Source organism: Macaca nemestrina, chromosome 4 (genome assembly GCF_043159975.1).
Source record: "Macaca nemestrina isolate mMacNem1 chromosome 4, mMacNem.hap1, whole genome shotgun sequence".
In the NCBI taxonomy this organism is placed as follows: domain Eukaryota; kingdom Metazoa; phylum Chordata; class Mammalia; order Primates; family Cercopithecidae; genus Macaca; species Macaca nemestrina.
Window position 1 is genome coordinate 118203595 of NC_092128.1, and position 25048 is coordinate 118228642.

The following is a 25048-nucleotide window of genomic DNA, read 5'->3' on the forward strand; positions in this document are numbered from 1 at the left end:
TGCATAATCACAAAATGGTATTCTTAGGGCTGGGCTTTAGAAAACACCAGAATAAATATTACATCTATTTTACAGACAAAAATAAAAGGTAAAAAAAAAAAAAAAAAAAACACTAAAATAATAAGTAAATATTTATGTACTCATGAGAAAAAACTTCCTATGCAGAAAATTAATGGAAAAATAGCAAAGATATCTGATATTTGATTACATAAAAAATTTAAGCTTCCAAATGTCAAAAATATAAATGTTATGCTCCTGGGTTTTGGTACCTATGTATATATATGTGTGTATATACATTTTTTAAATCAATATAATAAGAAAATCATTTGCAGTATACACAACAGATGTTTGCTTTCCCTATTTTTTTCTTCACTGAAATATTCTTAAGTCATTCTCAGAAATCATGACATTTAACCCTTAAATACTAAATATAATCTCTAAAAACTAAGGAAATTTTCCTACATAAACACAATACTACTATCTCACCTTAAAATTAATAACAATTTCTTAATATAATCTAAGCCTAGTTTATAATCAAATTTCCCTTATTGTTTCTAAAACATACCTTTGTGCAATTGTTTGATTTGAGATGCACAAAAGATCCTTTGTAAAAAAAAAAAAAAAAAAAAAAAGGAGAGAGGAGAAAAAAGTTTTCTTATCAACTAGAACTATGAGGTTTCCTAAACTATAGTTTGGTCAGGAAAATAAGCATAAATGCTTAATTCCTTCCCTTAATTACCCACATTCAGAGTAAGAAGTTGGGGCAGTAGTTACTTTCAAAGGTGACCAATATGTTACTTGTGTCTGCCTGCTTGGTGGGAACAGGAGAAGCTCCTCTTTCAGCATAATTATTTTTAAAATATTAGCATTATTCATTCAATTGTAGATGTTCTCTTTTAGATGCTCCAAGTAGCCCATCTGGGACCTAGGGCACTCTCCGTGGCCTGGCTCTGGCAACCTTCTGATATGACCCTACTAGTCTTTGAAAGTGATGGGTTTGTTGCACTATTCTTTCTACTTTTATTTATGCTTTAAAATTTCCATAACAAAGAATTTTAAATGTAAATAGTAGCTGATACATATATAAAAAGCATATTTGCTCACTTTAATAAGCCAATGAGGAATAAGGTTATGGGGGAAAATATTAGTGTCTGCCCATCCACACCCCTTATCCCTCCCAGTCACTCTGTCTTTCTGAAGCTCCTCCACACCACCTACTTTGGGCTGGATCCAGATTTCACCTCAAACATGGAGGAGCAAGCCAGGCTAGGGGTCCTCAGGATGGAGTCTCTGCCTGGCCAGGGAGCCTCCACCCTGGGGCAGACGCTGAGTTCAGGGTCTCCCCCTGGGGGGCTTTTTTTTTTTTTTTTTTTTTCCTGAAGATTCTATAAAAATTGGAAAGGGAAGCCTGGATGCAGTGACTCATGCCTGTAATCCCTGCACTTTGGGAGGCCGAGGCGGTTGGATCATGAGGTCAAGAGATGGAGATCGAGACCATCCTGGCTAACACGGTGAAACCCTGTCTCTGCTAAAAATACAAAAAATTAGCTGGGTGTTGTGGCGGGTGCCTGTAGTCCCAGCTACTTGGGAGGCTGAGGCAGGAGAATGGCGTGAACACAGGAGGCGGAGCTTGCAGTGAGTCGAGATTGCACTACTGCACTCCAGCCTGGGAGACAGAGTGAGACTCCATCTCAAAAAAAAAAAAAAAAAAAAAAAAAAAAAAAAAATTCGGAAAGGGAAAAACCTGGAGGCAGCTGAGAAATGGGATTTTAAGAAATCTTGGTGCTCATTACAAATGAAAGTTTACGGGCTACCCTCTTTGGGTCCCCTCCCATTGTATGGGACCTCTGTTTTCACTCTATTAAATCTTGCAACTGCACTCTCCTCTGGTCCGTGTTTGTTCTGGGTTGAGCTGAGTTTTCGCTCGCCGTCCACCACTGCGGTTTGCTGCCACCACTGCGGTTTGCCGCCCTCACAGATCCGCTGCTGACTTCCATCCCTCCAGATCTGGCAGGGTGTCCGCCGTGCTCCTGATCCATGGAGGCGCCCATTGCCTCTCCTGATTGGGCTAGAAGCTTGCCATTGTTCCTGCACGGCTAAGTGCCCGGGTTCGTCCTAATGGAGCTGAACACTAGTCACTGGGTTCCACGGTTCTCTTCTGTGACCCACGGCTTCTAATAGAGCTATAACACTCACCGCATGGCCCAAGATTCCATTCCTTGGAATCTGTGAGGCCAAGAACCCCAGGTCAGAGAACACATGGCTTGCCACCATCTTGGAAGTGGCCCCACCACCATCTTGTGACCTCTGGGAGCGGGGATCCCCAGTAACATTTGGCGACCACGAAGGGACCTCCAAAAGCGGTAATATTGGACCACTTTCGCTTGCTATTCTGCCCTATCTTTCCTTAGAATTGGAGGAAAATACTGGGCACCTATCGGCCAGTTAAAAACGATTAGCGCGGCCGCTGGACTTAAGACTCAGGTGTGAGGCTGTCCGGGGAAGGGCTTTCTAACAACCCCCAACCCTTCTGGGGTGGGAGCCTTCATCTGCCTAGGACCAGCTTTCGTTTTCAATTTTCCTGGGGAAGCCGAGGGCCGACTAGAGGCAGAAAGCTGTCGTCCCAAACTCCTGGCATTGGCTGGTTGAGATCATGGCGCAGCCAGAAGTCTCTAGTCAGCAGTCGCCCATGCGTGCTCCCCACCTCTCCTTCTCACTTACACCTCCTGGGTCCCGACCACGACTTTCTTGAAAGTATAGCCCCAAAATTCTCCTTACCTCTGAATCTACTTCCTCTGATCCCTGCCTCCTAGGTACTAACGGTTTAGACTTTCATTTCCTCTAGCAAGTTGTATCTCCAAAGGGATCTAAGGAAGCTCTACGGTGCATCCTTAGGCATCTAGGCTATAAACCCAGAGAGTCTTGTCCCTGGTGTCCCTCCCGATTTAGGTATACAGCTCTCGACAACCCAGTAACCCACGGATGGGCCAGATGCATTCAGTCGGTAGCGGTAACTGCTTTGCGAAAAGTAGAAAAATAACCTTTAGAGGAAACCTCATTGTGAGCACACCTCACCAGTTCAGAATTATTCTAAGTCAAAAAAAGCAAAAGGTAGCTTACTAACTCAAAAATCTTAAAGTATGGGGCTAGTCTGTTAGAAAAAAGTAATTTAACACTCACCACTGATAATTCCCTTAACCCAGCAGATTTCCTTACAGGGGATTTAAATCTTAATTACCATACAAATGTCCGACCAGACCTAGGAGGAACACCCTTCAGGACAGGATGATAGATACATGGTTCCTCCCAGGTGATTGAGAAAAAACCACAATGGGTATTCAGTAATTGACAGGAGACTCTTGTGGAAGCAGAGTTAGAAAAATTGCCTAATAATTGGTCTCTTAAAACATGGGAGCTGTTTGCACTCAGCGAAGCCTTAAAGTACCTACAGAATCAAAAAGACTATCTCAATCCTGACTCAAAAGGTTACCTACACGCTCTCTGAAATGAATTTGCATAAGAACTGTTTATGGGAATGCATCTTGATGGGGCAGCTGGGTTGTTATGAGATACTCAGGAACCCAGCCCAGCTCTAGGACTCACCCCTGAGCACAAAGGCAATGTTGGACACGCTGGTAAGGGACCATTAGGATCCAGCAGCCCGGACCCCTTTCTTTGTGGTCAAGAGAGGCGGGAAAAGGGGTGCAGGACTGCTACATCCGTGAGTGTAACTAATCGGATAAGCAGAGGTCCATGGGTGGTGACGCACCCTGGAAAGGAATAAGCGTTAGGACCATAGAGGACGCTCTAGGACTAATGCTCATCGGAAAATGACTAGGGGTTCTGGCATCCCTGTGTTCTTTTTTCAGATGGGAAATGTTCCCCCCAAGGCAAAAATGCTCCTAAGATGTATTCTGGAGAAGTGGGACCAATTTAACCCTCAGACACTAAGAAAGAAATGACTTATATTCTTCTGCAGTACCACCCGGCCACCATATCCTCTTCAAGGGGGAGAAACCTGGCCTCCTGAGGGGAGGATAAATTATAACACCATCTTACAGCTAGACCTCTTTTGTAAAAAAGAAGGCAAATGGAGTGAAGTGCCATAGGTACAAACTTCCTTTTCATTAAACGACAACTCGCAATTATGCAAAAAGTGTGATTTATGCCCTACAGAAAGCCTTCAGAGTTTACCTCCCTAACCCAGCATCCCCCCAACTCCTTCCCCAACTAATAAGAACCCTGCTTCAACCCAAACGGTCCAAAAGGAGATAGACAAAGGGGTAAACAATGAACCAAAGAGTGCCAATATTCCCCTATTATGCCCCCTCCAAGCAGTGGGAGGAGGAAAATTTGGCCCAGCCAGAGAGCATGTACCTTTTTCTCTCTCAGACTTGAAGCAAATTAAAAATAGACCTAGGTAAATTCTCAGATAACCCTGATGGCTATATTGGTGTTTTACAAGGGTTAGGACAATCCTTTGATCTGACATGGAGACATATAATGTTACTGCTAAATCAGACACTAGCCCCAAATCAGAGAAGTGCTACCGTAACAGCAGCCCAAGAGTTTGGCGATCTCTGGTATCTAAGTCAGGTCAATGATACGATGATAACAGAGGAAAGAACAATTCCCCACAGGCCAGCAGGCAGTTCCCAGTGTAGACCCTCATTGGGACACAGAATCAGGACATGGAGACTGGTGCCACAGACATTTGCTAACTTGTGTGCTAGAAGGACTAAGGAAAACTAGGAATAAGTCTATGAATTATTCATTGATGTCCACTGTAACACAGGGAAAGGAAGAAAATCCTGCAGCCTTTCTGGAGAGACTGAGGGAGGCATTGAGGAAGCATACCTCTCTGTCACTTGACTCTACTGAAGGTCAACTAATCTTAAAGGATAAATGTATCACTCAGTCAGCTGCAGACATTAGAAAAAAAACTTAAAAAGTCCGCCTTAGGCCCGGAGCAAAACTTAGAAACCCTATTAAACTTGGCAACCTTGGCTTTTTGTAATAGAGATCAGGAGGAGCAGGCGGAACGGGACAAACAGGATAAAAAAAGGCTACCGCTTTAGTCATGACCCTCAGGCAAGCAGACTTTGGAGGCTCTGGAAAAGGGAAAAGCTGGGCAAATCGAATGCCTAATAGGGCTTGCATCCTGTGCAGTCCAGAAGGACACTTTAAAATGATTGTCCAAATAGAAATAAGCCGCCCCCTGGTCCATGCCCCTTATGTCAAGGGAATCACTGGAAGGCCCACTGCCCCAGGGGACAAAGGTCCTCTGAGTCAGAAGCCACTAACCAGATGATCCAGCAGCAGGACTGAGGGTGCCCAAGGCAAGTGCCAGCCCATGCCATCACCCTCACAGAGCCCCGGGTATGCTTGACCATTGAGGGCCAGGAAGTTAACTGTCTCCTAAACACTGGCACGGCCTTCTCAGTCTTCCTCTCCGGTCCCGGACAACTGTCCTCCAGATCTGTCACTATCCGAGGGGTCCTAGGACAGCCAGTCACTAGATACTTCTCCCAGACACTGAGCTGTGACTGGGGAACTTTACTCTTATCACATGCTTTTCTAATTATGCCTGAAAGCCCCACTCCTTTGTTAGGGAGAGACATTCTAGCAAAAGCAGGGGCCATTATACACCTGAACAGAGGAGAAGGAACACCTGTTTGTTGTCCCCGGCTTGAGGAAGGAATTAATCCTGAAGTCCGGGCAACAGAAGAACAATATGGATGAGCAAAGAATGCCTGTCCTGTTCAAGTTAAACTCAAGGATTCCACCTCCTTTTCCTACCAAAGGCAGTACCCCCTTAGACCCGAGGCCCAACAAGGAATCCAAAAGATTGTTAAGGACCTAAAAGCCCAAGGCCTAGTAAAACCACGCAATAGCCCCTTCAATACTCCAGTTTTAGGAGTACAGAAACCCAACGGACAGTGGAGGTTAGTGCAAGATATCGGGATTATCAATGAGGCTGTTGTCCCTCTATATCCAGCGGTACCTAACCCCTATACTCTGCTTTCCCAAATACCAGAGGAAGCAGAGTGGTTTACAGTCCTGAACCTTAAGGATGTCTTTTTCTGCATCTGTGTACATCCTGACTCTCAATTCTTGTTTGCCTTTGAAGATCCTTTGAACCCAACGTCTCAACTCACCTGGACTGTTTTACCCCAAGGGTTCAGGGATAGCCCCCATCTGTTTGGCCAGGCATTAGCCAAGACTTGAGCCAGTTCTCATACCTGGACACTCTTGTCCTTCGGTAAGTGGATGATTTACTTCTAGCTGCCCAGTCAGAAACCTTGTGCCATCAAGCCACCCGAGTGCTCTTAAATTTCCTCATCACCTGTGGCTACAAAGTTTCCAAACCAAAGGCTCAGCTCTGCTCACAGCAGGTTAAATACTTAGGGCTAAAATTATCCAAAGGCACCAGGGCCCTCAGTGAGGAACGTGTCCAGCCTATACTGGCTCATCCTCACCCCAAAACCCTAAAGCAAGTAAGAGGGTTCCTTGGCATAACAGGTTTCTGCTGAATATGGATTCCCACGTACGCAAAAATAGCCAGACCATTATATACACTAATTAAGGAAACTCAGAAAGCCAATACCCATTTAGTAAGATGGACACCTGAAGCAGAAGTGGCTTTCCAGGCCCTAAAGAAGGCCCTAACCCAAGCCCCAGTGTTAAATTTGCCAATGGGGCAAGACTTTTCTCTATATGTCACAGAAAAAGACAGGAATAGCCCTAGGAGTCCTTACACAGGTCCGAGGGATGAGCTTGCAACCTGTGGCATACCTGAGTAAGGAAATTGATGTAGTGGCAAAGGGTTGGCCTCATTGTTTATGGGTAGTGGCAGCAGTAGCAGTCTTAGTATCTGAAGCAGTTAAAATAATACAGGGAAGACATCTTACTGTGTGGAATCTCATGACGTGAACGGCATACTCAATGCTAAAGGAGACCTGTGGTTGTCAGACAACCATGAGGAAAGTAACAAAAATCATAAATCCCCATGGCCCTCCCTTGTCATATTTTTCTCTTTACTGTTCTCTTACCGCCTTTCACTCTCACTGCACCCCCTCCATGCCACTGTACGAGCAGTAGCTCCCCTTACCAAGAGTTTCTATGGAGAATGTGGCTTCTTGGAAATATTGATGCCCCATTGCATAGGAGTTTAAGGGAAACCCCAACTTCACCACGCACACCCATATGCCCCGCAACTGCTATAACTCTGCCACTCTTTGCATGCATGCAAATACTTATTATTGGACAGGGAAAATGATTAATCCTAGTTGTCCTGGAGGACTTGGAGCCACTGTCTGTTGGACTTACTTCACTCATACCAGTATGTCTGATGGGGGTGGAGTTCAAGATCAGGCAAGAGAAAAACACATAAAGGAAGTAATCTCTCAACTGACCCTGGTACATAGTACCCCTAGACCCTATAAAGGACTAGATCTCTCAAAACTACATGAAACCCTCTGTACCCATACTCACCTGGTAAGCCTATTTAATACCACCGTCACTGGGATCCATGAGGTCTAGGCCCAAAACCTTACTAACTGTTGGATGTGCCTCCCACTGCACTTTAGGCCACACATTTCAATCCCTGTACCTGAACAATGGAACAACTTCAGCCCAGAAATAAACACCACTTCTGTTTTAGTAGGACCTCTTGTTTCCAATCTGGAAATAACTTATACCTCAAACCTCACCTACGTAAAATTTAGCGATACTATAGACACAACCAACTCCCAATGCATCAGGTGGGTAACTCCTCCCACACAAATAGTCAGCCTACCCTCAGGAATATTTTTTTTCTGTGGTACCTCAGCCTATCATTGTTTGAATGGCTCTTCAGAATCTATGTGCTTCCTTTCGTTCTTAGTGCCCCCTATGACCATTTACACTGAACAAGATTTATACAAATATGTCGTAACTAAGCCCTGCAACAAAAGAGTACCCATTCTTCCTTTTGTTATCAGAGCAGGAGTGCTAGGCAGACTAGGTATTGGCGTTGACGGTACCACAATCTCTACTCAGTTCTACTACAAACTCTCTCAAGAACTAAATGGTAACATGGAACGGGTCACCAACTCCCTGGTCACCTTGCAAGATCAACTTAACTCCCTAGCAGCAGTAGGCCTTCAAAATCAAAGAGCTTTAGACTCGCTAACTGCTGAAAGAGGGGGAACCTGTTTATTTTTAGGGGAAGAATGCTGTTATTATGTTAATCAATCTGGAATCATCATCAAGAAAGTTAAAGAAATTCGAGATCGAATACAACGTAGAGCAGAGGAGCTTCAAAACACTGAACCCTGGGGCCTCCTCAGCCAATGGATGCCCTGGATTCTCCCATTAGGACCTCTTGCAGCTGTAATATTGTTACTCCTCTTTGGACCCTGTATCTTTAACCTCCTTGCTAAGTTTGCCTCTTCCAGAATTGAAGCTGTAAAGCTATATGTTGTTCTTCAAATGGAACCCCAGATGCAGTCCATGACTAAGATCTACTGTGGATCCCTGGACCAGCCTGCTAGCCCAGGCTTCAATGTTAATGACATCGAAGGCACCCCTCCTGAGGAAATCTCAACTGCACAATCCCTACTATGTCCCAGTTCAGCAGGAAGGAGTTAGAGTGGTCGTCGGCCAGGCTCCCCAACAGCACTTGGGTTTTCCTGTTGAGAGGGGTAACTGAGAGACAGGACTAGCTGGATTTCCTAGGCTGACTAAGAATCCCTAAACCTAGCTGGGAAGGTGACTGCATCCACCTTTAAACACGGGGCTTGCAACTTAGCTCACACCCGACCAATCAGGTAGTAAAGAGAGCTCACTAAAGGTAAAGAAATAGCCAATCATCTATTGCCTGAGAGCACAGTGGGAGGGACAGTGATTGGGATATAAACCCAGGCATTTGAGCTGGCAAGGGCTACCTTCCTTGGGTCCCCTCCCTTTGTATGGGAGCTCTGTTTTCACTCTATTAAATCTTGCAACAGCAAAAAAAAAAAAAAAGAAAGTTTACTTTTGACATTATTTAAGTGACTTTAGTTATCATTAAAATTACTTTTCAATTACTTTTTATTGTTTCTATTCTAAATATGATATCACTCTAAGATTTGTCACAAAACTGCCCAGACTTACATGGGTTATAGCAAATTTTAATACTAGGATGCCAATTTTTAGCTCATTCATAATAATAAACATTAAAAAATACGAAATGCCTAGTGAGAGTGAGAGTTGGTCCCTCAGTGCCAACACATGTGAGCTGCTACAAGAACATCTCTAGGCTTGTCAAGATTCCGGGAAAGGCATTGTGTCCTTCAATTCTATAACTTGTAGTAATTATTCCTGTGAAGAGGCCATACACTTGCAGAACAATGTACAGACAGTGTAATTGCCAAGTTATTTGTAGTGATAGAAAACTGGAAGCTTAGCCAGGCACAGTGGCTCACCGCACATTGGGAGGGAAGCCAAGGTGGGCAGATTGCCTGAGGTCAGAAGTTCAAGACCAGCCTGACCAACATGGCAAAACCCTGTCTCTACTAAAAATACAAAATTAGCCAGATGTGGTGGGGGGCACCTGTAATCCCAGCTACTTGAGAGGCTGAGGCAGGAGAATCGCTTGAACCCAGGAGGTGGAGGTTGCAGTGAGCTGAGATCATGACATTGCTCTCTAGCCTGGGCAACAAAAGCAAAACTCCATCTCAAAAAATAATAATAATAGTAATAATAATAAGAAGAAGAAGAAGAAGAAGAAGAAGAAAGAAAACTGGAAACAACAAATTGTCCAACCAGAGGACATTATAAAATGATGTATAATTCATTTACATAAGATTTAACATTAGGACACCATTAAAATCATGTAATCAAAAGGCTGCTTAGTAACAAAAGAAAATGCTCACACTGCAACCCAGGTTTGTGACAAACACACATACCACATATAAAAAGCCTTAGAAAAATACTGAAAATAAACACAGCAGACAAAAGTGGCTATTGCCTGCTGCCTGGATTTCAGATGATTTCATTTTTTTTTTCCCTTATACTTTTGGAAAACATATAAAATAAAAAATGACTGGGTAGGGTCCTTCAGGTCTGTAATCCCAGAACTTTGGGAGGCCAAGGCAGGTGGGTCACTTGAGGCCAGGAGTTTGAGACCAGCCTGGCCAATATGGCAAACCCCGTCTTTATTTAAAATATAAAAATTAGCTAGGCATGGTGGTGCACACCTGTAATCCCAACTACTTGGGAGGCTGAGGCAGAAGAATCACTTGAAGCCAGGAGGCAGAGGTTATAGTGAGCCGAGATCATGCCACTGCATTCCAACCTGGGCAACAGAGTTCCCCCGCTTTCCACCAAAAAAAAAAAAAAGAAAAAACGAAATTATCAATATTGTTTTCTGTGTTTTACAGATAAGAAAATAAAAATAAAAATGTTTTACAGATGAAAAACTCAAGAAAACCACTCTGTCCCGTTTCCTAACAGCAGAGTGAGGACAGGAGCCAGAGCTCTCCTGCCTGGAGTCTGTGCTTTTTTCCTGCTGTGCCTTTTGCTTTAGTCTGTTTGCTGTTGGGGTCCATCTCTCACACCCAGAGAACACGTTCCCCCAGCACGCAGACCTCCTCAACAGTGTAGGTGCTCACTGGTCTAAAGGTGGGTAGGGGTCTTGCCTGTGTGAGGGCCAGGACCCTCTCCAGAATGCCCTGGGCACTTGGTCTCTGCATGCTGATCTCCACCAGCACCCTCTGGGGGCTGACCTCTTGGGGTCAGATGCCATAGAAAGCATTTTAGCAAATGCAGCTCAGTCACGCATTTTAATTACCGTGTGTCATTTGTTGCCCTGAAAAGGAAAATCTGCTCTAAATCACAGGCCTCAAAGGAATTAAAGAAAAAAAAAAAGCAACCCTATTTTTTCTAACCCAGAATAGGTGTTCAACAGATAACCGATCATGTCCTTTCATTTTGGTGTTATATATATTCAAATGTTTCATTCTCCTGAAAATGCTACAGTTCTTAGCACAGTCCCAAAAAAGAAAGAAAGAAAGAAAGAAAGAAAGAAAGAAAGAAAGAAAGAAAGAAAGAAAGAAAGAAAGAAAGAAAAGAAAAGAAAAGAAAAGAAAAGAAAAGAAAAGAAAAGAAAAGAAAAGAAAAGAAAAGAAAAGAGAAAAGAAAAGAAAAGAAAAGAAAAGAGCTCCTTAAATTGAGCTGCGCTGAATGTCAGAGTAATGCAGGCGAATAAAGAACTTATTCACACGCCAGACCCCAGAAATGACACCGTCTCCTCCTGTCCAGACTGGGGTAGCCCTCCCTCCCCCGAGGGTCCAGGTCACCCACTCTGAAGCCCTTATAGGCACTCCTTTGTGTAAATTGCAGCAGGATAAACTGGACAAAGCCTCGCATCATTCACCAGACTCTCACCACTACAAACAGTGGTCCCAACTTAGAGGGAGGCTGAAAAAAGGCTGCTGGAGGATTTCCCAGACTCCGAGCCTACCTGAACTTTCTCAGGCCCCATGTTCTTAACCAAGGGTGGCTGGCAGGGCTCACACACGATGAAAAGTTGCTTTCTTAGGGTGGAGGCACTGACGTTATTGAAGGCAAGTACCTCCACTGTAAATTCTCCTTCCCTAGGAGGATGGAAAGCACGGAAATTAACAGATTTATATTGATGAACGTCAGGCTTTCATTCTCTTCATACCCACCCCTATCTGCAGAATTATAGTATTTGACAGCAAGTCATCCCAATGAATAAAAACAGAAGAGACAAAGGTCACAAGACTGATTTCCACAGAGGTCTTTCATCAACTAACCAACAGACTGGTTCCCCAACTTGCCTGGGCCAGGCCAAGGACCAAACCCAGACTGATGTCACATGCTATATTCATCCAGGTGAGGAGTGTGTTGCTTCCTTCTTTGGGCAACCGTCCCCACAGCCGTGACCTGGCCCCCTCTTGACAACAGAGCAGATCTATATATTTTCCCTGTGTGATGGGTACCCCAAACCACAACTAGGGGGTTTCTGGGGATGGTCTTCCTGTTCTATTTCTGCTCCATGGATCTGGTTTCTTGACCAACTTCTTAGAGTCCTACAAACTCAGGAAGGACAGGATAGATCCATAGCCTGTCTCCGGGGAAGGGGAGCGGGTCATAGCTGTGGAGGGATTCAGGACAGTTGGAGGTGAGAGCTGGGTAGTTCCTGACCCAGCAGGTGGTGCTTTACTAAGGAAATACATGGTTATTCTGCAAACGTTGCAACATGGATAATTACTTAAGACTTCTGAATTTGAAACAGAAAAATATTCCCATCAGAAGACCGCAAATTTGAGTTTGCAAGGACCAAAATATCACTTGCCATCCTGGAGCTCCAGCAAGAAAGGTAGGGCCTACTGATAAAAATGAAGACTGGATGGTTGTCTCAGGTTGTCAGAGAGCCCAGGGCACACTCTAGAGATGACAGTGGAAGCACCGAATAAACCATGTCACTTCCACAGGGCACAAAAGGGCTCCTGGAGCTACTGAGTACATCGCAAGGTACCTAGGCCACCATGTGCTCCACTGAGGATGCACCAGTCTACAAGCCACTGCTACTCAATGCTTTCCTCATGTGAAACTCTATTTCTGATGAAAAAGTCCTGAATCCATAGTTAGTGATGGGGCCATTCAGTCCCCACCAAAGCGTGGAGAGGCTGCAGTGTGGGTTCTCGTGGAAATCCTGCATTGGAGGAAGTTTACAATCTTTCCCTGATGCCGCTGCCTACATGAACCTAATTTTCTAGATACTTCTGCACACTTTGATACTTCCCTATAGCAGCATAAAATTTTGATGCCAGCCTGAGGCTCAGCCTTGGCCATGCATGTCTCCCCACTGAAAGGATTCGACCCCCTTGAGTCCTAGAACTCACTCACCCTAGAGGCTCGGGTGAGAATGAGTGATCCAGCCAGTCTGCACCTTATCATAGCTCCGTGATGCTTTGTTCCAGGCACATAGCGGGCACTCAGTAAATGCAGAGTTAAAGGACAGAGTTCATGCTCTTCCATATGACATCAAGGCCCTTCACAATCTGCCAGCCTATGCTCATCTCACCCATCTATATATGTCTTGCCAGTCACTCCAAACATCTCCTGTTGGCACCTCACCTAGCACCTTTGCCCAGGCCCTTGTCTCTGTTTGGGATCCTCTTTCCCATTTCCCTTTGTCAAGCTCCTACTCAAGGTATCACTTTCAGTGAGCCATCTCCACCACATCATAGGCCTCCTTTGCAGCCACAGCCCCTGTGCTGAAAGCATCTCTTTCCTCTTTGTCTTTCCCCTGGACTAGGAGCTCCTTGAGAGGCATGGACAGGTCTTATCTGTCTCTGTGTAATCATCTGTCACCTATGCTGACTGACAGGCAGGTCTCTATGTGGAACCCAACGGCTGATGCCTTAAGACTGATTCCCGCGCTGTCTGTACAGAGCACTCTGCTGCCTTGCAGTGGCTCACCTACTATAGACGTGGCTGCTGGAGCTGCTCCCCAGGCTGACGGTGCCATCCCCAAAGTCCCACAGGTAGGCAACATCGGTGCCGAAGTTGATCCGGCACTCAAAGGCCACACTGGCATTTACCAGAGCTGAGGAGGGGGACATGAGCCGATTGGCCACAATTTTCTTCTGCACCCTGATGACGTGGGGCTCAGAGACCACACTGCTGATCCTGTTGGAAGCCTTAACCATCACACGATACCTGCAGGATGGGGAAAGGAGGGCAGGGAAGGCAGATGGCAAGACAAGAACAGGGTCAGATCTAGAGGAACCGTCTGCCATACTTCAAGAGGAAGGCAGAGGAGGGGGAAGCAGCATTTAATTTGTAAGAACTACCAAAGTATCCAGTGATTTTCATCTTATTGAGGAGAAGGGGGTTGATATTTTTGACTACCCCCTCTTCATTATTTAATTCATTTCTCAAAGCAGTAGGGGTAAGCATCATTGCCCTTTCTTAGATGAAGAATTTCTTAGGTCATATGGGTGGCTGAGATAGAATTTGAACCTAGGACTGTCTGCTTCAAAGCCCTACACCGTTTCCCTTAGTTCAAGCTGAAGAGAAATGAACTAAATCTTCCCCTAAATCTTACATTGAGTTTGCTTCACAGAAGGACCTAGTCGCCCATTGTAATACAAATGTAACAGCCATAAGATGCCTTCAGTAGTGGCATGGTGATCTTCAGACTGAGTATAGGCTGCAGTACAAACAGCTACTCAGCAGGACTGCTACTTTTACTGACCATTGGGGGATGCTGAGTCTTTGTTTAATGCTTCTTGAAGTTGTCCTCACTGGTGGATCCTCTCCAAAATACCACTCAAATTCCAGGGGTATTGTTTCCTTGGTAACAGCTGTAAATGTAATGTCTGTGTCTGTGGCAAACACAGTTCCATTTGTGTAGACAGAGATGGCTGTGGCAAAAGAAAGGAAGGCGTAGCTATGTCAACATAAGAGGGCTGGAATCTCCAGAGAAACTAGTACCTCTACTTTCCCACTTGGTCATGGGCTTGAGTGATGGTGAGGAAGCTCTGATACGCATGCAGGTTGGAGGCAAGGATGCAGCTATGGGCACACGGTAGGCAGTGCTGGCCCTGGTTCAAAGGCCCCAAAGTGCTTGCACAAGAGGAGCTCCTAAGGCCACAGGGCCAAGTCCTTTTGGGAGTCTGCTAGAAAGGGTGTGGCACATGGAGCTGGCAGATAATAGTCCTGATAACCCACCTTCCCATTCCTTCAGATGGGAGCCTTAATGCCTGTGGTTTCAGAAAAGTCCCAGAACAAACAGCAGGTGAACAAAGAACCTGTCCAAGGACAAATGGGGCTCTCGGGCAGAGCTGATAACAAAACCTGGTGCTGCCTATGGTTTTCCTAATCCCAGTTGACCGCGCGAGGGAGGTTTTTGTTAAGCGAGGGAGGTTTTTGTTAAATCTGGAATTAAAACAAAGACATACACTGCATCCTATACCAGACAGTCACGCTGTGCCAAGCCTGGCTGTCACCCACTTGAGTCTGAGAAATAAAGGACACGTTATATGAAGGAATAGATGGAAAATGATGTATAACAACAGTGCCTAAAATGAGAAAAAAAAAAAGGAGATAAGAGAAAAAGTCTTAAAATTAATTCACTTTTATCATGCAACACACAGTCAGTATTTTTCATTTTTAACTTTCCCTCTTTGAATCTCAATAAATTTCAAAATTCTAAGCATGTGCTCTGAAATCAGACATACCTGGGAAACATAAACTTAATCACAGAATTTCTGTCATTAAAATTTTCTTTGTATCTTTTCTCTATTTGAGAGCTCCCTACATGGTATTAAATATGTTAATTCCTTTGAAATATGTCAATTACTTTGATCGATGGCCTTGTTTTTAAAGTATTTCTCAATGTGTACACTAAGTAGTCTTCACTTCACAGGAGTTCTTAAATAGAGGTCTAAAGATCAGCCTCATGCATTTAAGTCCTATAAGATGTAAGATTGTGCATATATGTATATATACATGTACACACACCATACACATATCACACAAATAGCATATACACACATACATACCATATACACACCATACACAGCATATGCACCATACACATACACATCACATGTACACACATACCACACATACCCCCTACATACATACCACACATGCATGTACATATGTATGTGCATACATATGGAGGTGGATACCAAACACTGAATCAGATTCTGAAAGAGTACTGTGATGTCTAGGAAGATTTAGAGCAACTCATTTATCATAAAAGGATATTAAGAAAGGAGGGTTATTTGGCCGGGCATGGTGGCTCACGCCTGTAATCCCAGCACTTTGGGAGGCCAAGGCGGTCAGATCAGGAGGTCAGGAGGTCGAAACCATCCTGGCTAACATGGTGAAACCCCGTCTCCACTAAAAATACAAAAAATTAGCCAGTCATGGTGGCGGGCACCTGTAGTCCCAGCTACTTGGGAGGCTGAGGGAGGAGAATGGTGTGAACCTGGGAGGTGGAACTTGCAGTGAGCCGAGATCACGCCACTGCACTCCAGCCTGGGTGACAGAGCAAGACTCTGTCTCAAAAAAAAAAAAAAAAAAGGAGAAAGGAGGGTTATTTATTATTACTACTGTTCTTCTCTTTATAAAGAGAAAATACTTGTTTATAACAGAGATAAAGTGGAATGAATATTCTGTCCATCAATGCATCAGAGTTTTTGAAAAATAAATATCATATGACTAAAAATAGATATCATGTGATAAATAAATATCACATGGTCTCAATAACTATGTCTGAAAATTAATTCTGAGTTGATAATCAAAAGTGCTAAAGAAAAAGATACAGTTTACAGATTTGCCCAAGAATACCCTATTATGAATCTAGGGCTGGATGCAAACTTGGACCTTCCTATTCTAAATCCTGGTAGGGAACCACTGGAGAAACAAGAATTGTGCTCTTGCACTGGCTAGACGTGCTGCTTATTTATTCAGGGTTAGATAAGACAAGTCAATATGAATGACCGGCTGGCTAGTTAGGGTATGCAAACAGGTTAAAAAAGTCCTTCCATATGTATGTCATAACTTCTTGGATGGAGAGTTTTTCACTAGTCTGATTGTAAACAGGTACAGCCACTGTGTGGAACAGCTGGAGAGAATTCTTACATGGATGAGTTCACTGGGACTCATCCCTCCATTGGATCTCCCTTTCTCCTGTTTCTGGGAAATGTGACCCCATCATCCCATCCACGTAGGCTGCACTTCGGGAGTGCCACTAGCTGGCTCCCCATTTGCTCTGTTGTAAAGTGTAGGGACTCTTCTCTACAGTAATTGGCTGGAGTTCCCCATTTCCACCCCCACTGGTCTCTGAGCTTCTGGTCCCTCCCTCTACAAAACTGACATGAAGGGAATACCTTCCTTACAGGTAGCTGTGCGGATAAAGTGGCGTGACACGCGTGAGGTATTAGCAGTGGATGAGGTGGAATGGATATTTTGTCTTTCATCAATGCATCAGTGTGCACCTGGCACACTCAGCGAGCACTGGATTCTTTCTCAGTTCTGTGTTTAGCTCAAGGCCATGCTGTCTGACCAAAATGTCCCTCCAGCCCGTGCTGCAAGGCTCATCGTGCCTGCCAGCTCCCACTTCAGATATGCCCTGTCCCCACAGTTAGATAAAGTTCCTGTCTCCTAAAATCTCCCAGCCCCTTAGCCATGTTCCTTCCTAAGCATTTTTAATATCCTGTCTCATCCTGCTCCTATGCATATCTTAATGTTTTCACTAAGGTAATAGATTCCTTAAGATGAAGACTTTGTATGACTTTATCTTCGTGTTCCCCTAGAACACAGTATTCTGCAAGACATATTTTCTGAATTAGGGAAGAATGAATGAAGGATGTTGTATCGAATTTAGAACTGCTATAACTTGAACAATGTAAGTAAAGCAGAGACGCCCTGCTTCATTTATAACTGAGGGGTGCTTGCTCAGACTCCAAATATAGGTCTTACTTTTCTGATTCACTTGGGAGTCAGTAAAGACAAGCACTTCATCCTCATGGACACTGCTGGAGTTCATGAACACAGACACGGCCTCACGGCCAATCTCCACATAATAAGGCCCAAGCTCCACTTTGGTTCCATGAAACTCATTATAAATAACAGCCTTGAGCATATAGACTCCTTCTGGAAAAATAAGAAAGAATAGACATTTGATGAATTTTTAATAACAGGCATAACAGTTAACATGTGTAGAATGGTCATAATGGGGTGGCTAATAGGGGAACTGAAACAGGAAAGGTGATCTTTCTTATCTCTTGTAGCAGCAGGATCATTTCATGGGCATGTGACCCATACAGTTGCACAGAGCCCCACAAGCAATGGAGCTATGTGAGTGATTTAATGCTCTTCTATCTTGAAATTCTTCATAATTATTTTCAGCAAGGGGTCCTGCATTTTCATTTTCCCCTGGGCCTTGAGAATTATGTTTCCAATCCTGTGCAGTAGGAAAATTCATAAGGATGAAAATAGATATTGGTTATCCCACAGCTAGACAAATAATACTTAAACAGCCAAATGGGAATATATCAAATAACTATGATGGTGGATGACAAAAATGGCCCCAAACCCTTACCCGTTTTCACACACTTACAATATAACTGTAATATGACTCTGTGGTTCCTCTCATTAAGTGGTGAAGCCTATAGCTTCACCCCTCAAATCAGTGCTAATCATGTGGCCAATGGATTTTCAAAGTGCTTGCACATTGGGGCTTGCCCTCTCTTTCTTGTCTTGGGACCTCTCATTGTCACTGGGACCATGTCATTGCCATGTGAATAGCCTGGCCTAGTCTGCTGAAGGATGAGAGACACATGACTGAGTCCCCCCATGGCCCCAGCCGAGGGTCAGTCACCTCCAGGAGAAGAGCCACCTGGCTGATTGGTAGCTGGCTGCATATCTGTGAGTGAACCCCTGTAAGACCAGCTCAGACCTGAAGAACTCCCAGCAGAACTGGGAGCCGAATACAGGATTGTGTTTTAAGGCACTAAGTTTAGGGTGGCTTGTTAACATAGCAATAGACTACTGATACAATTCCACTGAACTGGAAAGACATTAGTAATTCTCTAACCTCAACTCCCTATACAATATTCTTAAACTGTACATTTGATCATGTCATTCCCCAGCTTGCAAAATGTTAACTGATTCCTAAGGTGTCACAGGAGCAAATTTGTAGCTGAGCCTTTCCCCTTCAGCTGAGCTGGTCCCAATCACTCATCCTTGACTCCACCAGGCCCACACCTGACTCATCAGCCACACAGAACCAGCCTCTACTGCTCATATGGCCAGTCTCCATCACAAATATGGCCCTATGCACAGTCTTCTCTCAGTTTACAACATCCTTCTTTGTGCCTCCATCTGGCCAACTTGCACCTACCATGAGCCTCTTTGAATGACCTAGGCAGAATCACTGGCTTCACCTGGCATCTGACCACGGAACGTGGGCTGGGCTTCCCTCTCAGACTCACTACATTCTCTGTCTTTCTTGTCCCCAAACCTCATCACAGAACACTTAGGACATACACAATATATGTTTACCAAAGGGCCAGTCAAGTTTACAGAATGGAATGCTGAAGCTTGAAAGGTTAAACAATGTGCTCTAGGCCTAGAATATGTAATGCTTTCTTAGGAATTAAGATAGTCATTTCTCTCTTCACTTGCTGCATCCAAATTATATGGAATAATATGTGGATCTACTAGCAGCATAATAAGAAGAAAAAAGGGAATGATTTTAAAGAGTAAAAGTCTATCTCCAGGGAAGAATAGTGAACATGGTAGCATGCAGGAGGATTTGGGAATATACTATGATAAGCAGAGGCCAGAGAAGGGTATCCTACTTTAAGCACAACTCAGATTAACATGTAGAAGAAACAGGTACACTTTCCCAAATTGTATTTTCATCTTGGAAGCTATATCTCAAATGTTGAGACACCATTCATAATTTTATTCCAATTTTCTTACAATACTGCTTCTCATAACTGTGTCCAAAATAACTTTGCACATGAATTTTATGACAAGTAGAAAGTGAAATAGACATCCATGCAGGTCATCCCATTCACAGGAACCAAAACTTAACTAAGAGTGTGCTATGTGTTGTTTCATGTCAAAAGGCAGATTTCACGACCACAAGTTAGAAAAGGCAGTTTATGTAATAGTTAAGAATGCACTCCATGGACTCAGAGGAATTTGGCATTGGAAATCTTTGTGACCAAATCTTAGGCATACATCTTTCTTTTTCTTTTTTTTTTTTTGAGACGGAGTCTCGCTCTGTCACCCAGGCTAAAGTGCAGTGGTGTGATCTCAGCTCACTGCAAGCTCCGCCTCCTGGGTTCATGCCATTCTCCTGCCTCAGCCTCCCGAGTAGCTAGGGCTACAGGTGCCTTCCACCATGCCTGGCTAATTTTGTTTTTGTATTTTTAGTAGAGACGGGGTTTCACTGTGTTAGCCAGGATGGTCTTGATCTCCTGACTTCGTGATCCACCCACCTTGGCCTCCCAAAGCGCTGGGATTACAGGCATGAGCCACCACGCCTGGCCAGGCATATCTTACTTTCAAGTTGACTTTTTTTGAGATGGAGTTTCACTCTGTCGCCCAGGCTGGAGTGCAGTGGCATGATCTCAGCTCATTGCGACCTCTGCCTCCCAGGTTCAAGCAATTCTCTTGCCTCACCTTCCCAAGTAGCTCAGATTACAGGTGTCCACCACCACGCCTAGTTGATTATTATTACTATTATTTTGTATTTTTAGTAGAGACAGGATTTCACCATGTTGGCCAAGCTGGTCTCGAACTCCTGACCTTAGGTGATCCACCTCAGCCTCCCAAAGTGCTGGGATTACAGGCATGAACCACCATGCCTAGCCTCAAGTTGACTTTAGACTTAACCCCTGATAGAAGATGTAACACCGATATAGTTTGGGTGTACACCTCTCCCTAATCTCATGTGTCGAATTGTAATACCCCAAGTCGGAGGTAGTGCTTGGTGGGAGGTGACTGGATGACGGGAGTGGATTTCTTATGAATGGTTTAGAACCATCCTTTGGTACTGTCCTTGCGACAGTGAGTGACTTCTCTAGAGATCTGGCTGTTTAAAAGTGTGTGGCATCTCATGCTCTCTCTCTCATTCCTGCTTTCACTGTGTGATGTGCCTGATACCCTGCAGCCTTCTACTGATTGTAAACTTCCTGAAGCCTCCCCAGAAGCTGAGCAAACGTCGGCACCATGCTTCCTGTAAAGCCTGCAGAACCATGAGCCAATTAAGCTTCTTTTCTTTACAAATTACCTAGTTCGAAGTATTTCTTTATAGCAATTGGAGAATGGCCTAATACAAATACCAACTCCTTACTTCATTCATAAAGCAACAAAAGAAACCAATGAATATGTATCAAAGTTGCAGATGCTTAAAATTATTATAATAGAGCAAGTCCTGATGTGAAATAGAGATATAGTTAGCCTTCTACTTAACCTTCTAGGAGTTAATCCAAAAATAAAAAGGAAAACAGTGAATAAAAATAAAAACCCTTTCTCTTTTTGTTTAGTGAAACTAAGAGGTAGCTAGCATGTTCGGAATACAAAATGGATGCAAAAACTGCTAAAAGTGGCAAATATCAAGCATGCATGAGCAGGAACCACACTGAAGGAAGAAAATAGAAAACGTCCTAAAGTGAGAACTCAGTTGCCAAAGGGCTCAGTGGCTGTGAATATCAACACACATACATGTGTGTACGCAACACACACACAGACACACACACTCCACCTGCAGTTAGTTCAGAAAAAATGCAACTCTTTAAATTATGAGTAATGCTGGAAGAAAAAAAAAAAAAGAAAGGAAGAAAGGAAGGAAGGTAGGAAAGAAGAAGGGAGGGAAGGATAAAGGGAGAAAATACCATTCGGCACATACAAGATACTACAAGAGTCAAGAGGGGAAATTCCAAATACTCATAGTAGATTAAGATGATTTATCAGAAAAACACTGTACACAAGAACAGGATTGAACAACTTGAGGAATCATTATCTTCTGAGATGCAAGACCAGAGAGCAGAAATGAAGGAAACAAAGTCAACATTTCAGAGTATAATGGAGAATGGAAAGTGTGGAACACAAAAGAAGGCATGCGGAGGAAAATATAAGGAGAGCGGACTAGATGAAAAAGGAAAAACAAAAAAGATTTGAAAAGACAAAAGAGAACTAATAGATGTATGCCAGTCTCCCAAAAAGAAAGCTGACATATTGGAATAGAAACAATGTAAAGATCTAATTCAAGAAATCTTTCCTGAAACAAAGGACACATTAAAAGGTACACCATGTGCTGAAGAAAGGTGACCCAGAGTGGCCAGCACTTAGACACGTCCTGGCAAAGCTCCTGGAGTTACAAATAAAGAAATAATTACCGGCTGGGCGCGGTGGCTCACAACTGTGATCCTAGCACTTTGGGAGGCCGAGGTGTGTGGATCACTTGAGGTCAGGAGTTCTAGCCCAGCCTGGCCAACATGGTGAATTGCCATCTCTTCTAAAAATACAAAAATCAGTCAGGCGTGGTGGTGTATGCCTGTAATCCTAGCTACTTGGGAGGCTGAGGCATGAGAATCGCTTGGATCCAGGAGGTTGCAGTGAGCCAAGATCGTACCACTGTACTCCAGCCTGGGCAACAGAGTGAGACAGTGTCTCCAAAAGAAAAGAAAAGAAAAGAAAAGAATTCTCTTGACAATCACAGAAAAATATTAATCGTTGAGGGGGGAAAAGAAGGCTGACCTTGGAATAACCACAAATAAGAAAGACAGAATGGAGAATTTCAGGGAGGCTTCTTCAGACACAGAGTGTTGGGGCCACCAGCTGAATTTCTGATTCAGCAGGTCTGCAGTGGGCCTGAGAGTCTGTATTCTAAGCCAGTCTCAGGTGGTCATGATGCTGCTGGGCCACAGTTGGAGAACCACGGTTACAGGAGAGAACAGAATGGAAAGATAACCAGATTCCCCAGGAAAAGAACATGTGTCCAAGGAGTCCAGAGTCAGCACACTGTCATTCCAATATAATGGCCGCAACAGTTTTGAATATGTGGGAACTTAGAGGAAGCTTATTCCATGAATCTTCCTACAAAATCTACTAGAGTGCAAACTTCAGACAACCAAAGAGGAACACTATGCCAAATAAAAGCCAAGCAAGAACTGAACCAGAAGTAAGACTAATGTGGGGAAGCAGGTTGATATGGTTTGGATCTGTGCCCACACCAAATCTCATGGCAAATTGCATTCCCCAGTATTGAAAGTTGGGCCTTCAGCATTGGCAGTGAGGAGGTGGGAGGTGATTGGATGATGGTGGCAGATTTCTCATAAATGGTTTAGTGTCACCCCCAATCCCTGCCCCTTGGTACTGTCCTCATGATAGTGATTGAGTTCTCATGAGATCTGGTCTTTTAAAAGTATGTGGCACCTCCCCCCTCTCTTGCTCTTACTCCGGCTATGTAATGTGTGTGTTCCCTATGTAATGTGTGTGTTCCCCGTTAGCTTTCTGCTATGATTGTAAGTTTCCTGAGGCTTCCCCAGAAGCTGAGCAGATGCCCACATCAATGCTTCCTATACAGTCTGCAGAACTGTGAGCCAATTAAATCTCTTTTCTTTATAAATTATCCGGTGTCAGGTATTTCTTTATAGCAATGCAAGAACAAACTAATACATAGGTGGTAGGAAAAAAGGGTAAATATTTCATGTTCTGACAATGTAGAAATCATACAATAAACCAAATTTGGGTGAGGGAAGAGAAGAAGAGGTGGGAGCTGTGGAATAATACAGATTCTCTCATAAGTAATTGCTGGAAATCAAAAGACATGAAGATTTAACAGAGCAACTAAGAAAGGTAAAAGCATATATAAGAGAAAAAAATGACTAAAACTGGTGATAAAGAAGAGAGGGGAAGAGGAAGATGAGGAATATGCTAATTTCATAATTGCTAATGGTAGCTAATGAACGAATATTCTAAAGAAACAGAGGGATAAGGACATTTTATAAATAAAAGGGGCCAACTAAAACAAGGCACATACCTTTCAAGTATCAGAAGGCTAACTCAGATGAACATACAAAAGAAAGAAAAGACTATTTAATGAAACGTATTTTAAAATGTACACAGGGTCCATACTGTAAAATATGACAAACATCTGTCATTTCAATAAAGACAAAATCACTAAACTCACGTATCTCAAATAAGAATGATCAGAATGATTCACACAGCAAAGCCAAGTCCATTGTAGAGAAACATCTAGGACAGTGATTCCAAAAGGTGGCAAATGAAAGAGTCTCCCAAATTGTGAGAGGCTGTGTGATGAGGTGGGAGTGATGCTCATGCTGCAGGGGCCTCCATAGGCAAGGCAGGGCAGAAGACACAAAGGAAGAGGCTTGGGCCACTTGGGTTGTTTAAGGAATTGGGATTTCCAGTGAAAAGGGTAAAACGGGGGTTATGTTTTCCTACTGAGGACAGAGGGCCAACCATGTGGGAGGATCACCCAGAACCCTGATTCTCAACCTCATCTTACCCAATGTTTGCCTCTCTCTTTCCCTCCCTCTCCATCTGTTTTCCTTTCTCTCCCCTTCGTCCCTCTTTCTCTCTCTGTTTTCTCCCCGCCAACATCTCCTCTCCCTCATCAGCCTTTCCCACTGGATGGTGGGGTGTGGTTATGAGGACCACAGAAGAGGGTGAGCAGAGGGGCTCAGCAGATAGCAGATAGCTGGAGCCAGCTCACGCTCACTGTATAGGAGAGACACGGGGCTGCAACTCCCGGTAACCTCCTGAGCAGCCATGGATTTTTATTCCTAACACTGACCACATTTTAAGCCATAAAGACAACATCAGGACTTAAAAAAAAGTTAAAATAGCAGAGAAAAGATTTGCTTATCATGCTACATTAAAACTAGAAATTAATAATGAAAGCAGTGCACAAAGAGGCCACATGGCATGTGAAAAATTTAAATGTAAATAATAACTAATTTAGCATCTGAGAAAGAAAAGAAGCTTTTATCTGAGGAATGCAGACCTCCTCTAAATGGTCAGTCCCCAGAGGCGCGTGGGAATGAGACAGCAATCACATACCACTTCCCTCCTTGGGCTAAGGAATCCTGTCTTGAAACTGCTAGCTAGCCCATGAGTGGCTATAAATTAGCCTAACAATGCCACACACAGGACACCATAGCCCATACAGTGTATAGCCAATCACTAATCAATGTCATCTCTGTAAACCAACGAAAATTCCTGACAAACAACTTTATATCAGCCCACTCCTTGTGGTGTCTTTTTGCTTTTAAAAACATACTTGTGACAAAGGCAGAAATAAGCTCATATCCAAGGTTACTGGGGTCTGAGTCTTCCTGGCAGCTGTTTTCACTTTGGCACAAGTAAACTTTTAAAGTCATGTTTTTTGTCTCTGCTTCTTTGTAGGTGGAAATGTCCAACTGAAAATGTAAAAGAAGAAAAAAAATACTATAAAAGCAAAAAGAGGAAAATAAAGATAAAAGTGGAAATTAATAAA

General features: G+C 43.7%; 1 protein-coding gene and 1 non-coding gene across 11 annotated transcripts in view; one reads left to right on the forward strand and one right to left on the reverse strand.

The window, feature by feature from the left end:
- Positions 1-25048, reverse strand: part of LOC105492393 (polycystin 1 like 1, transient receptor potential channel interacting) — a 183684-nt gene that overhangs the window by 128386 nt on the left and 30250 nt on the right. For 4 of the 5 annotated variants that reach the window (XM_071095165.1, XM_071095163.1, XM_071095164.1 and 1 more), the window contains exons 1-5: positions 17491-17814; positions 14958-15077; positions 14252-14420; positions 13474-13713; positions 11486-11618 (exon numbers count right to left, since the gene is read on the reverse strand). In XM_071095165.1, the coding sequence (XP_070951266.1) occupies positions 11486-11618; positions 13474-13713; positions 14252-14420; positions 14958-15077; positions 17491-17653 (825 nt within the window). In that variant the 5' untranslated portion in view covers positions 17654-17814. Of the gene's footprint in view, positions 1-11485; positions 11619-13473; positions 13714-14251; positions 14421-14957; positions 15078-17490; positions 17815-24832; positions 25000-25048 lie in introns of those variants that run through there. The other variant, XM_071095166.1, reaches the window with a different exon arrangement.
- The window catches only part of LOC105492350 (uncharacterized), a 39409-nt gene continuing 16617 nt past the window's right edge, over positions 2257-25048 (forward strand). The window contains exons 1-5 of one of the 6 annotated variants that reach the window (XR_011622361.1): positions 2257-2363; positions 3870-4109; positions 6131-6262; positions 13310-13538; positions 17325-17416. This is a non-coding gene — a transcript (uncharacterized protein). The remainder of the gene's footprint in view (positions 2364-3869; positions 4110-6130; positions 6263-13309; positions 13539-17324; positions 17417-25048) is intronic. The other 5 variants (XR_011622363.1, XR_011622362.1, XR_011622364.1 and 2 more) reach the window with 5 other exon arrangements.